The sequence below is a fragment of the Hyphopichia burtonii genome, assembly GCF_001661395.1.
Source record: "Hyphopichia burtonii NRRL Y-1933 unplaced genomic scaffold HYPBUscaffold_4, whole genome shotgun sequence".
In the NCBI taxonomy this organism is placed as follows: domain Eukaryota; kingdom Fungi; phylum Ascomycota; class Pichiomycetes; order Serinales; family Debaryomycetaceae; genus Hyphopichia; species Hyphopichia burtonii.
The window spans coordinates 121,918-135,623 of NW_017963731.1; the positions used below are offsets into that span (position 1 = coordinate 121,918).

The 13,706-nt window shown below is 36.3% G+C and overlaps 7 protein-coding genes and 2 non-coding genes across 9 annotated transcripts; 4 read left to right on the forward strand and 5 right to left on the reverse strand.

Annotated features, from left to right (window-relative positions):
* Nucleotides 1–448: 448 nt before the first annotated feature.
* On the reverse strand, nucleotides 449–1,624 carry HYPBUDRAFT_109735 (U2 snRNP complex subunit; the record flags this gene model as incomplete). The annotated part of the gene is made up of 1 exon (XM_020218723.1): nucleotides 449–1,624. One exon carries the CDS (start codon nucleotides 1,622–1,624, stop codon nucleotides 449–451), a length of 1,176 nt encoding a protein of 391 aa, XP_020075902.1.
* Nucleotides 1,625–1,705: 81 nt separating this feature from the next.
* Nucleotides 1,706–3,343, reverse strand: HYPBUDRAFT_204582 (uncharacterized protein). Its single transcript, XM_020223041.1, has one exon. The coding sequence runs from the start codon at nucleotides 3,056–3,058 to the stop codon at nucleotides 1,760–1,762; it is 1,299 nt and encodes a 432-aa protein (XP_020075903.1). The 5' UTR covers nucleotides 3,059–3,343; the 3' UTR covers nucleotides 1,706–1,759.
* HYPBUDRAFT_204581 (uncharacterized protein) lies at nucleotides 3,344–4,162 on the forward strand. Its single transcript, XM_020223040.1, has one exon. The coding sequence runs from the start codon at nucleotides 3,630–3,632 to the stop codon at nucleotides 4,044–4,046; it is 417 nt and encodes a 138-aa protein (XP_020075904.1). The 5' UTR covers nucleotides 3,344–3,629; the 3' UTR covers nucleotides 4,047–4,162.
* A 939-nt stretch (nucleotides 4,163–5,101) lies between these two features.
* HYPBUDRAFT_6154 (uncharacterized protein) lies at nucleotides 5,102–5,404 on the forward strand (the record flags this gene model as incomplete). The annotated part of the gene is made up of 1 exon (XM_020223552.1): nucleotides 5,102–5,404. One exon carries the CDS (start codon nucleotides 5,102–5,104, stop codon nucleotides 5,402–5,404), a length of 303 nt encoding a protein of 100 aa, XP_020075905.1.
* On the reverse strand, nucleotides 5,224–6,062 carry HYPBUDRAFT_152884 (uncharacterized protein). The gene has a single exon (XM_020221244.1). The coding sequence runs from the start codon at nucleotides 5,929–5,931 to the stop codon at nucleotides 5,446–5,448; it is 486 nt and encodes a 161-aa protein (XP_020075906.1). The 5' UTR covers nucleotides 5,932–6,062; the 3' UTR covers nucleotides 5,224–5,445.
* Nucleotides 6,063–6,176: 114 nt separating this feature from the next.
* Nucleotides 6,177–6,250, forward strand: HYPBUDRAFT_t98. The gene has a single exon. It is a non-coding gene; the product is annotated as a tRNA-Ile (tRNA).
* Nucleotides 6,251–6,685: 435 nt separating this feature from the next.
* Nucleotides 6,686–10,247, forward strand: HYPBUDRAFT_240650 (uncharacterized protein). The gene has a single exon (XM_020223264.1). It carries the CDS (start codon nucleotides 6,695–6,697, stop codon nucleotides 10,085–10,087), a length of 3,393 nt encoding a protein of 1,130 aa, XP_020075907.1. The 5' UTR covers nucleotides 6,686–6,694; the 3' UTR covers nucleotides 10,088–10,247.
* Nucleotides 10,248–11,476: 1,229 nt separating this feature from the next.
* On the reverse strand, nucleotides 11,477–11,651 carry HYPBUDRAFT_109150 (uncharacterized protein; the record flags this gene model as incomplete). The annotated part of the gene is given in 2 exon segments (XM_020218681.1): nucleotides 11,477–11,592; nucleotides 11,612–11,651. Coding segments are annotated over 2 exon segments (156 nt in total), but the record flags the coding sequence as incomplete, so codon positions are not given.
* Nucleotides 11,517–11,646, reverse strand: HYPBUDRAFT_t119. Its single transcript has one exon. It is a non-coding gene; the product is annotated as a tRNA-Pro (tRNA).
* Nucleotides 11,652–13,706: the final 2,055 nt, after the last annotated feature.

Genomic DNA, 13,706 nt, shown 5'->3' on the forward strand with positions numbered 1-13,706 from the left:
CGAGGTCGAGAATTGCTGAGCAAGCTTCAACCCACCAATCCGATAACCTCCTAACCGTATTACGAGGTTAACTGGTGTATATCTCGCTGATTTCAAAATATTTGAACTCGGAGTAATATGACTAAATAGCATCTCAAGTTATTTTTATCAGCAGTTGTACACAAACATTAATCTCAATGGTTGACTCGTGGTCTTCAAGTTATGCTTTTCTTTCTGAAACTATCGAATACTTCACGTAAGTTTGTAAAGAAGGAGTAACAGGGTCTGTTGATGTTTGATTTGTGATTGCCTCTAATCAAACGTGTCGGTGGGTGCACTACTGGGCCATACCGTGGGGAAGATCGATAAGAGATAAGCATAGATCACCAACGTCAACTACAATCAGGTTCTACCAGATGAAAGTGTCGTGAATCGTGAATTGCATTAAGTTATTTGGTTGGTTGTTTGGTTAGGTTGCGATCTTGTTGTCTCCATTTTCCAACCAGTCACCGAATTGGTCTAGTCTATTAGCTTCGTCACTGGGATTAACTGAATGAGAGAATTTTTCACCATTGTATCTGGCAACACTTAATTTCAAGCCATCGTAGTATCTGCCGTCAAAGGCCTCTATACATTTGCTGGCCAGTTCGGCTTTGTTGAACTTAATCACTATGACCGCACTTTGATCGTAGATCTTGATACTGGTGATATCATTACCGATTTCAAGTTTATTGCATTCATCGGTGATATCATCTTTAAGATCTATTTCCAAATAAGAGTCTTTGGAAAACTCTTCTTTTCGGAACATGTTTGTTGCAACCACCATTTTGCTCCATACCTTCTGTTTGATCTGAGAAACTTTATTGTCGGATGTTTCGTCATCCCATTCAGTTAATTTCTTTCTCATGGCTTCTTTTCTTTGGTTGAGTAGATCTTTCTCCTCCTGGGTTAAGACCCTGCGTTCTTTTTTGTCGTCTTTTGAAGATGAATTTGAAAAGTCGGCCCTTTCAACCCGAATCTTCTTTTGGGACTTATCTGTAGGAGGAAGAATATATGAATCGTTGAGCATCTCAATAGCCAAAGATACACTATCGGGACTGTGGTAGATGACCAAAGCTTCATTCTTGAAATGATTTTCTTTGTCGTAGTAGAGTTTAACTCGAGGTTCGCCCGTTTTATAATCTTCCGATATCATCCCATACTTACTGAAACTATCAATCAAATCTTGTTTGCTAATGTTGTCAGGTAAGTTAGAGACGTATGCCCCGGTGTTATTACTTGATTTGTCCTCGTCTTTATCACCGGTGGTCTTCTTGATGTTATTCTTAAGTCGATTAATTTCATCCTTCACTGCTTGTAATTGTTCCTTCTTCAATCGTTTGATATTTCTTTTATTTTCATCTTCTTCGGTGTCGGCATCCTTCTGGCGCTTCTTACCTTCCACTTCTTCTTCATCTCGTATCACTTTGGGCATCCAGCGTTGTAGAATAAAATTGTATATATACTCCGTGTCGTTCTCTTCGAAAATCCACTGAGACGCCGATTGATCAAAAGAAACCCTCTCGTCCACACTCTTTAGAAGCTCTGGGTTCTTCTGCACAGCATTCGGATGCGGTGGCGCCTTGGGGAAATCTGCTTCGTTCATACTGGCGTTTAAAGAAACAACTTCATCTGTTCATCTCTTCGTCTTTAATTTTTCAATACAAAAAAAAAAAAAAAAAATATAGTCGTGCGCAAATAAATAAACTACTGGTATACCGATTTATATACTTGAAAAGACTTATTCTCTATCCTTTCTGAGTTGGTCGTACTGGAGTACCGAGTGGAGCAAGACCTGGAACCCGTTTTCAACTTGCTCGGGGGTCGAGTACTCTTCCGGGTTGTGGCTGACCCCGTCTCTCGAAGGAATGAAGATCATCGAGGTTGGCACTCTTGCACTTGTAGCACACGAATCATGGCCGGCACCACTGGTGATTTGCCTGACTTTAGACTCACCAAAGAGCTGGGTTGCGGAGTCGCTGACGCACTTGATGCAGTCGGGATGGAACTTTACTGCGTTGGAAGTGTAGATATGGTCAAACTCCACGGAGATTGATTTACCGGATTCCTTAGAAATCTTGGTGAATTCCAGTTTGGCTTCTTCAACCAACTGGGCCAACGTCTCATCTTTGACATGTCTGGCATCCATGGTGAAGGAAACGTCGCCGGGGATAACGTTCACCACTGCAGGTGACAAATCAAGTATCCCAACACTAAAGAGCCCTCCGAGTTTGGTTGCAATTTCGTTCCCTTTTGCAATCATTTTGGAAGCAGCCAATAATGCGTCTGATCTGGCACTGAATGGGGTGGTACCGGTATGAGAGGCCTTACCAGAAACTTTGACTTTATACCAAGCGTAAGCTTGTACTCCGGTGACTATACCGATTTCTTTATGTTCATTTTCTAATATCGGACCTTGTTCAATATGAATTTCAAAATGAGCAGCAATGGGGTTGTGCTTGTACGAAGCTTTAGTATCTCCTAGGTAGCCGATTCTTTTCAATTCGTGCTCGACGGTTACTGGCTCTGAATCAGTTACTGATTTCAAGTTATAAATTGTTTTTTTGTCAACCTGTTCGGACCAAAGAGAAGACGCCATGATCGACATTGGGAATCTTGCACCTTCTTCGTTTGTCCAGTTTATCACCGTGATTGGGTAATTGGGCACAAACTGGTTTTCCTTCAATGTTCTTAATACTTCAAGCCCGGAAAGAACCCCATAAACCCCGTCGTACCTTCCTCCAGTGGGTTGAGTATCTAAATGAGATCCAATGGCAGTAGGAGGCAATGAGTTATCCTTCCCGGGATACGTTGCAAATATGCTACCGGCCTCATCAATTTTGATAGAACAACCAAGTTGTTTCGTCTCATTAATAAACCAATCCCTAACTTGCTTATCTAGATCAGATAATGTTAATCTACAAACCCCCGTTTGAGTTTTTTCTGGCCCCCATATTCCTTTGGCTCCAAAACTGCTGGCTGTTTCGTGGATGGTCTCAAGCAACCTTCCGGGCTTGATCTTCAAGTTTCTAAATGTCATTGGATACTCTGCAATTCATTCTGCAGAAGGCTAGCTTTTGGAAATATTCTTGTATCTTTATACCTTGATACGACGGAATTCCAAATAGGGTAATGCATTCCGTGATCCCAATCCCCCATCTAAAAACTTCCATATCTCTTCAAGAAGAAACTCGATCCTGGCCATGGTCTTTGTCATCACCACCGGCAAAGTGAAACCAGTGCTGAACCCACCAAGATTGGTTGGTAAACTCGATCTGATTTGATGAGCGGCGAGCACATCTTCCGCCATAATCCCGTACGCCCATTCCAACCTTCGCTGATCTTTCCTCTCTCCACTCCTTTTGATGTCTCTTCTCTACCACTCGAGTCAAAATGACTGCAAAATGACTGCAAAATGACTGCAACAGTAAGAGTGTTTAATCCTTATACGGACGCCTGTACACAGTGCTGCACGTGATCAGCAGTCAAAGATTCCCGGTTTACGGAAAAAGAAGGAGATGCGGTATCAAAAGGTATAAAATTGAAGCAATTCTTTAGCTGATCTTCTTAGAACTGGCAAGTACCTGCTTGGAATTACCTACTTATAAAGGATGTTTAGAATAAGGCCAGCTATTAAACCAACTATCGCGGCAAGAGGGATTTCATCCTCTGCAGTTCGCTTCTCCGGTAACAAGTTTGGCACTGATTTCACTCCATCTCCACCAAAGTTACCAAAAGAACAACAAGAAGAGTTTGAAAAATTACAGAGAATCGCCAATTCTCAAGCTGCCATCGAAGAGTTTAATAAACAGAACGCAGAGTCGGGCCTGGTTAGTAGTAACTTGGCCGGGGACGTGGAAGCACAGCAGATGAAAACCGATATTGGACGTTTCAACCAGTATTTTAAAACGGTTCCTGAGTTCGAAGGCGATGTCAACCCAGCTACTGGAGAAAGAGGTGGTCCTAAACAGGACCCATTAAAACATGGTAACGATTGGTCTTTCAACGGTAGAGTTACTGATTTTTAGTTCTATTACTTCTCATCCGGTCATTCTCTGACTACTTTATTTAGTTCTTCAATAAACATTTTTGGTTAAGTAACTGCATTTTGCTTAGATAACAAAATTTTTGGTTAAATAACTGCATTTTTGCTTAGATAACTGTAGGATAACAGACCAGGAGATTTCAGATGCTCTCTTGTGTAGTAGCTCTATTTTTAGCTGTAGTGATCATGTCTAATCAAATAATACAGTATCTAAGAGTCTATTTTTAAGAAACCATACATAGTGCTATTATACACCGAGCTGGTCCGCTACAAGGCTTAGAGAAATGCAGTAGCTCTTCAACCCTCTTACCTTTTAAACTGAAGCTGTATCGTAAGGGAGGCTACATTATATCCGGATCCGGAAACTCCTTTCAGAGAAATATATGGGGGAAATCAATCAAATAACCCGATTAAATGATTGAATAATTTCTGAATATTCATTCTATATGTAAATTAGTTATAAAGAACGCTCATTTAAGAGTCTGTAAGTAATGCGCTCTCGTTCCTCGTTTCAATGAACGGTGCTAAGTATATGTCTACAGATATAATGAGGCGAGTGCTGAGGCAGTCGATAACATACCTGTCAAGCTGTCAAAACGTCATAAACTTTACGACAGAAAAGATATAAATAGCCATAGAATCCTCCCTATCCTTTTTCTCTTCAATCTAGTGTTATATTTCTTTACATTATGGTCAGTTTACTTTTCCTACTCTTTTCTAGTTTTGTTCAATCTCTGATTTTGACAGATAACTGTGACTTAAGTTCAAACAAGCCTGTAACCAATCATAATCTAGTTATATGGTGTTAATTATATAACTCCTATTTCTCCGTATGTGTCTACAGATATCAACTAATAAGCCGACTGCTGAGGCAGTCGATAACATAACTGATAAGGCGTCCAAAAGGTCATGAAACTCAGGATAGAAAAGAATATAAATATCCATGGGATCCTTCCTACTCCCTTTCTCATTTTATAGTTCAACAAGCTAGTGTTATAATATTCTCTGATCTCAAATATATTGTTTTTCATTAACATTATGTATAAATTAATTGATCATATGTTCACTAAATATCAAGCTTACCATACTTGGAGCAATCAGGGTAATGAAAATATCTGTCATTTTGCTTATATTATTAATCACGGTTGTCCATCAAATAATAATCTTCTATATGTTGATGATTGTTTTGATATCGATTCAAGATTACTTGACTCTTATACTTTACCTCTTCTCTACAGTGAACTAACTAATGTTATAGGGGTAAACTCAGTTGAAAACTTAGTTATATTTGAAAGTTATGATAAGGCGAGGCAATATTACCGGGAAAATATGAGCAATTAAGTAAAGTGATTTTAAAAGAAACTTTATAAAATAACTGTCTTTTATATGGTAAGTTTCTGATTACATGTTGTTGAGGTTTGCGTTGGTCCCGAAGAAAGATAGTATGAGCCAGTATGATAAGCGGGATTAACGACATCATAGAAGATCGAGGAAGTAGAGGTAAGAACCTGTTGAGAAAGAGGTGAAGAATACCATTTGGTAACGTAAGAGGAAATTGCAATTAGTGCAGAAGAAAAGACTGTTTGAACAGAGGCAGTGAAGCTAGAGAAAACTGACCGGTCCAATAAGGCAAAAGATTGACTTAACATACTAACCATAAGAGGAGCAACAAGGTTAAACACAAAGAGAGAAGCAGTAGAGAAAGGGTGGTCGGGATTATCTCGACGACGATTATCCTGACGTGGAGCAGCAGGTCTTGGATTCATAGTGGATCTTGAAGTAGTCTTTTTTTTAGTTCTAGTTCTAGTTCTAGTAGAGCGAGAAGAGGAAGGTTGAGATGAAGTCGAACCTGATGAGTGATTTGCCATGAAGCTGTAAATATGTATTGGTAGATATTTAAGAGGGCTTGATAAGGTAAGAATAGCTTAGAGAAAAAGGGAGAAAATAAGAATATATATTTAATAACTATTTACTAATATATACCTAGAGTGGGAAAGACTATGTTTAGTCAAGAAAACCCATGTTTTTTTTTCAGAATTTCTCTCTCAGTTTTGCAACCTTATTTTCCTCGCTCAGTCCCAAACACCGATTCCTTTCATCAAACAACTTGAAAGGTCCCTTGGCCCAGTTGGTTAAGGCGTGGTGCTAATAACGCCAAGATCAGCAGTTCGATCCTGCTAGGGACCATTTATTTTTTAATTATTTTTTTTACGACAATGATATTTAACATTCTCTTGTTAACCTTACAAATGAAAAATGACATTCTAGTTAATCAAAAGCAGAAACCAAACTTCGCAAGTCAGCTATATTTGTTTTTGTAAAATAGAGGTTCCATAAACTGATTGCCGCAAAAAGATTTTTTTCTTTTTTGCAACCAAACTTCCACAGATTAAATTTTACAAACAAAATGAACCACTATTATCAATCTTATTCTTCACCAAACCCCACCATTAGTATCAAATTATTCTATATAATCACTGAATTACTAAATCGAAGTTCCGATTTGAAAACCATCAATTAAACGAGCTTCATCTGATTCTACGAATCAACTAAAAACTTTCAAATTTTTTAAAAACTTTCAAACTTTCTTAATACCCCTTAACTTCCTTAAAAACTATCTCTTACCAGGATATGGCTATTCTCAAATCTCTCAAGAAAAAGGACTCTAGCTTCATCAAGGAATTCAACATTCCAAATCCTAACTATTCTCGTGGAAGTTTTGGCCAATTTGGTTCATTAGTGAAGACTAAATTCAAAGAGTCTTTCATGAAACCTTCTGACAACTATTGTGGTCAAGGATTAAAAGAACATGCTGAAACTTTTAAATTGAATGCCGAGGAATTGTTGTCTAATGTTGTTGAATCTGCTAAAGTTTTATTACCATCTTCATTAAGTTCAAAACCTTTGCCAACACCTATTCGTGTCGCGGATTTGGTTAACGCTTCTGTGGTTATGCAAGCTCAACAAGATGCCTCTATTGAAAGAGACTCCTATCAACCTTATACTCCTACTTCTTTGGAGGATGAGGAGTATAATCTTTTTATGCCCATGAAACCTTCTCCACCGGTTACTTTAAGATCTTCTTCAACCAAGTCAGAAAATTTCCTTCCATTTTCTGAAACTGGATATGGTGATTTGAAACGAGTCTTTCAACAAATGTTGCCTGATTCAATTAGTGAATTTTCTTCTATTGAACAACCTGAAGAATATACTTTAGACACTATTGCTGATAATAACTCATCACCAGTTGCAAAAAATTTAATTGATTGGGATAACTTCGAGGAATTGAAACCACTCTATGATCAAATGTTACCGGAATCACAAGGTCAATCTTCTTCTAATGCTCATCCTGAGAAATTTAATTCTGAAAATGTTTCTAATAATTTCTCATCAGTATCTAATTGTCAAATTGATTGGGAAAACATCCCGGAGTTGAAACCTCCTTCGAAGTCTGGTAAAAATTTCTCTGCTCCAACTCAAATTGAACTTAAAAATGATGAATGTGATTCTAAATCTTTAGAGCCTTTTCCAACTTTGGAATGTCAAAATCAAAACCAAATTTCTTTCAAAGATTTTGAAAATAACTCTGTTGACGATGAAATTTATGCTAATTCTGTTAAAAAAGTTAGAATTAGAAGTGTTTCCACTACTGAATTTGATTCAACCATCTCTTCTAAAGGAGAAAGCTTTGGTAACAAACCTTTACAACAAATTCAAGAACCAATCTCAAATAATTCTATCAAGCCAATAATTAAAAATGAGACAACCATTGGGAAAGATGATTCAGTTATCTTTTCTCCAAAATTAAGATCAAAGGTTATGGGTTCCCAAAAAACTAAAAAAGTTTTATTTAGTGTTAGTTCTGATGAGTCTGCCAAGTCAAGTAACTATACTGATAACTATAATTTTGAATTACCGGAAGAACGTATGGTCTTGAAACAAGGTGCTAGTCCCACTGAGGTTAAAGAATTCATTACTCAATTCAATAGACCGGTTTCTATTTCTAAATCTAAATCAAATTACAACTTACGGAAATTTGATAATCAAGATTTAATATATAATGACAATAAAAAGTACCAAGCCTCTAATCAAGAAGCTACCTCTGCTGACTTAGTTACTTCATCCAATATCTACGATGATGAAAACAAAATTCAAGATTTTCAATCAGCTGTTTCTTCTTCCGATAATGCTGCTTTTCAACAACCTATCGCTTATGATTCATCAAGTATTTACAGTGATGAACCTGGTTATACCGGTCCAGCTACTACTGACAGAGGTTCTGATTATGTGCCCCCATATTATGATCCATCTGCTGCTTTTCAACCACCTATTGATTGTGATTCGTCAAGCATTTACAGTGATGAACCTGGCTATTCCGGTCCAGCTACTACTAACAGAGATCCTGACTACGTGCCACTTCAACCACATCCTGATTATGATCCATCTAAACCATTACTTGATGATGATTCTGACCCATATGCTGCTTATTATGATCAATTTGGCAATTATGATCCAACTGCTGCTCTTCAATGTGAATATGATTTTGATCCATTTGCTCCTGAACATGATCCATCTCTTGCTTTTCAACCACCAACAGAATATGGATCCAATAGTGAGGGACATGCTTATACTGCTCCTGCTTCTAAGAAAAGGGCAATCTATGAATCTTTTGATGAAGAATGTGATTCTCAACAGAATCCTAATCTTTCTGATGAGCAGGTCACCCTTACTTCTCTTTCTTCATTAAGTTCGATAAACATACCTCTCGGAGATGCCAGTACCCCAAATCAAACTGTATTACTTGAGAGTGAAGAATTAGTTCCTGAAGTTGAACCTAAACTGAAGAAACATTTATCAAAGAGATTCAAGCAATCTTTTTCCAAAAAATGGAAAAGATTGATAAAGAAAGATAATTCAGAAACGGTTAGAGAGCACAAGACTTTGAAAAGGTTGAAACGTTTTTCTCATTGGATAAAGACAAACAGTTCTCGAGGTTCATTGGATTCTTCAAAATCGACATTAGTTGGAAGTGCTTCCGAGGCTGATGCTGCTGTACCTAGCGTTGCTGAATATGAAGCTGTTGAACCTGATAATGCTGCTGACTTTAATGCTGAATCTTTTGCTGTACCTAGCGTTGCTGAATATGAAGCTGTTGAACCTGATAATGCTGCTGACTTTAATGCTGAATCTTTTGCTGAACCTGAGCTTGCTAAATCTGAAGCTGCTGAACCTGATAATATTATTAACATTGATAATGTTCTTGTGTACGCTAGAACTGTTAATAAATTCGAAGACCGTCCAGACTCAGGATGGTCTACGGACTCAGATGATTCATATATACCAGCAGTCCATCGTCATAAGATTCTCAACCGTTTGCAAAAGAAAAGGGCACAATTTAGAAAAGAAGCAACAAAAGATGTGATTGTACCTCCGGATGACCAACCAACTTGGCCAGATAAATACGGAAACTGTACTGTTACGGCTGAAGCAAAACACCATTGGATTAAATACTGTGTTGAAGTAGTTCACCATAAAACCAATGTCTTATATGACTTTATTGACAGCTTTCCAGAAAGGGTAGTTGAAATTGATGCAGAAATTAAAAAATCAGACATAAGACATACTGAAATTTATGCATTAGCTGAATATGAATCAAAATTTGACTTCTACATCTTTGATATCTTAGAACGGTTATTTTCTCTAAAAAATTTCTTTCTAAGTCTTGCAGAAGGTAAGGAACATGAAGAGTTGCTTAGGTGTACTGGTAATGAATATGTTGACGTTCACGAGCCTGTTTTCAAAATATGCTCAGAGCTAACTCAGGAAAGAGAATTTGTTGATTTATATACTAAATATAAATCAGATCGCAGGTTCCCTTTTAATTTTGATGCATATACTGCCAATATGTGGGCATACGTCAAAACAAGTATGTCGGACATCAGACAGCTCAAGGAAAGCGAAGCCGTTTTCTATAAAAATTTCAATGACTGGTATGAGTTACGCTATTCTGCTGATAAAGTTTAATAGAAACTGAAATGACTGCAAAATATTGAATTGAGAGTGTTTCTAGTGACTAAGGTGGCTAAGGGACAGGACAATAAGGACAAAGGACAAAGGACAAAGGAAAGCAATTGGCTTAGCTCTAGAAATACAAACTCAATTTCAATACTAGCATGATTTTTAGTTTAACTTGAATAGCATAACTTTTTATATATTCAAAAAAAAAATTAAAAAAAATTAAAAATACATAAAAAAACAAAAAAAAAAAAAAAAACACCTTATAAAAACAAAACAAATACTTTCAGTTCGTTAGATTTCTTCTTACTAACTTTTGATAACTGTTAGAAGTTATCACATTTTCTGATTTCATTTTACTTTACTTTTTATTTTACTTTATTTTACTTTATTTTACTTTATTTTACTTTATTTTACTTTATTTTACTTTATTTTACTTTATTTATTTTACTCATATTACTTTATTTTACTTTAGTTTACTTTATTTTACTTTATTTATTTTATTTATTTTATTTTATTAATTTTAATCTACATTTAAGACGTATTATATACTATAGTTTTCTCTTCGTGCTTGTAGCTGGTCCAACTCCTGGTCTCTATCAAAGACAAACTCAAGAAAAAAATTGTTGCAAAAAAAAATCACTGAACAATTACTGATACATTGAACATCATTCTTGAACGGATAAATAAGCCTTCCTTGGTTGCTCTTGCCTTTTTATGCTGCTCACCTGTTGATGCCGTGGAGCGACTCTACGTAAGTATTGTCTTTTTTAAAGTTTTGTTCATTTTTGAAAAATATCAAGAAAAACTGGTCTAGATATTTAACATAGGAATTCATAACTCAAACCAAGTCTCTAGTTTTTTAAAAATTTGAAGAATTTAAAAATAAATCTTCAGATGGGATCGAAAACAAATTGAAGCTACACTAACAAGATTCCCTTGATTAACTACCTACATTTGCAAGTCTATTCACTTTTAACTGGAAATATCAGTTTCGCAGCTTCAACTTGGCTTCAGATTTCCTAATTTGAGTTTGCATTCTTTCATTATTATTCAAACCATAAATTTAAGAAGCTGACTCTAATATATCTGATTACAATTAAGTTTGCGGTGGCCCCAATCAAGGTAGATTTGCTGAATTGTCGTTCCACCATTGCCACAGTCATATTTAATCCTTCACAATGCAAAATTGCAACCCAGTGATAAATCGCTATGGCTCATGTTTTTCAAACTTGAAAAAGCTTATTGAACGGAAAAAGAGTCAGCTTGAGTTTCCTAAATAGGTATAGTACCAATTATTGTGTATCACGTTTTGTTTGCAGTGCAAAAAAATCAATCTCCAATGAGCTACTTCTTGAGCATTTGCAATACTACTGGTCAAGGTCAATCCCAGATATTTCAAAATAACTCTCGAAGAGGTACTGAAAGCAAAAAGAAAGGGGCGAGCTGGGAATTGAACCCAGGGCCTCTCGCATGCTTGGTAAACTTCACGGAATAGAGTTGCATCCATTCAGCTCTTTAAACAGCTATAACCCAAAGCGAGAATCATACCACTAGACCACACGCCCAATCGATGAAGAGATGTGTTTTGTCATAAAACTACTCGAATTGGGACTCTTCGTGTTTTACTATGGTAACGAGAAGTATTTTTAATTTTTTCACCATTTTGTGTTTTCCAGACTGGCACTTGATCTTGTAAGCCAAAGCAGTAAGAAAAATGCCTTATGATTTTCAATGATACAATAAAGATATATATTATCAAAGCCAGATTTGAAGACTCTAAGACTTCTGTTTAGATTTAAAGTAACATTATCCCTCCAACAAGGTATATTCTACTTATACGATAAGCTCATAGCTCTTGTACTACATATAAATGAATGGGAAGTTGCAGCAATTGCTACTTCGTTTCTTCAATTTTTCCTTAAGTATGAGAAAGTTGCAAAAAACAGTTTTTAGGTTGCAAAAAAAAAACAACTATAGAATAAAACACTACAAAACAATATATTCAACAAGAGTGAAGTGGTTAGCTTAAGCCCTCGAGTCTATAGTTGCGGAATACTGTAAGCTGAAGCAACAATAGTTAAAGTTCAAGTTACGGCTTGTGCTAACTATCAACAGTAATATAAGAAAGGTATCGAGTTTGAGCTGATATTCAGCATCGTAAAAAAGCTTTCCACCCAGACCTCGTGTTGAGTATGTGTCACATTCAATTAGTATGGTAATTGTGGCTGCAAAAAATTTCCAAACAAAAAGAAAAAAAATTGTCTGTGTCTTAAAACTCAAACCCATTGTCAGAAAAGAATAATAATCCATGTTATTCAATATAGCTATCTAATCAATCCAATCAGCTTTTTAAAACTGTTGAAGGTACGTTTCATTTATATAATGAGGGTTAATAAGTCCATGAATTGAATTCATTTCGATTTTTGGTGATCCCAATACTCAAAGTCTCCCTGAAGAATAACTACCGGGATTTTTCTCCCTCTCAATATCTTAGCAGCAGTGATCTGTTCACCTTGATCATTACCACATCTCATAATTGTTGAAAAAATAATAGTTGATCAAATGCTGGGTATCTAATCCCTCCCGTGAAGTCTCTTCGTCCATTCTGACTGGTTGAATATCTATTTTCAGCAGAAGTCTTCGAAAAGATGAAAGGTCCTATTCCTTACATCTTTTAATGGTGACTAGCAGTTTGTGCTACTTTAAGTCCAATTATTTGGGTATTATCAAATCAATAATCTTGAGATTTATTAATGAAGTGAAAATTCTAGACACCATTCACCAAAAATCCAATGCTTTCAATTGCCTCTATTATACTTTGATAACTTCTAGTTAGATGATTTGCCTTGGTGTTTTATCTTGAGTAAGTATTGTCCTGTCCTGTCCTGTCCTGTCCTGTCCCTTCCTGTCCTGTCCTGTCCCTTCCTATATGTCCAGAGTTTTCCATTAATATTGACTTACTCTTGGTAAAACATTAAGAATATGAGTCTGACTGGTTGTTTTTAATTTTGTATCAAGACATTTATGCTTGAAAGGGGGTTTTCAAGATTTCTCTCTCCGAAGTATGCTATCGAATTAAGTCATTAAGCTATAAAAGAAATAATATTGAACATACGCTTCTTATAGTCCTGTCCCGTTGTCCTGTCCTATTGTCCTTTCCTTAAATTTTAGAGGCTTATGTTCTGGTGCTATGACTTAATTTGATATTATACTAAAAAAACAATAAAATTTCTTGATAGAAAGAGGCAATTGAAAGCATTGCTGAAAAATTTACTCAATACGGTGAATATATTTCTTAGAATTGACTTTCATTAATACTTTGAAAAATTGTTTGATTTGGGTTACCCATACCTGCTAGTGTGTCAGCTTTTGCTTGAAAATACTTATTCAGCTAGTTGGTTTGTGATGATAGAGACTTGGGTGGGATTAGATAGTGAGGTGTGGTCTTCGTGATCAACGGGGTTCAGAGGCTGCGGGATATTGATGTGGAAAAATCTGAAGGAGTTGTCCAAAGGAAAGGCAGAAGTATGGGGCCAAGTTGAAAAGGATTATAATTTGGTGGTCCTATTAAAAGGATTTATGTAACTGAATACAGACCAATAAATGGTTTTACAAAACTCAATGA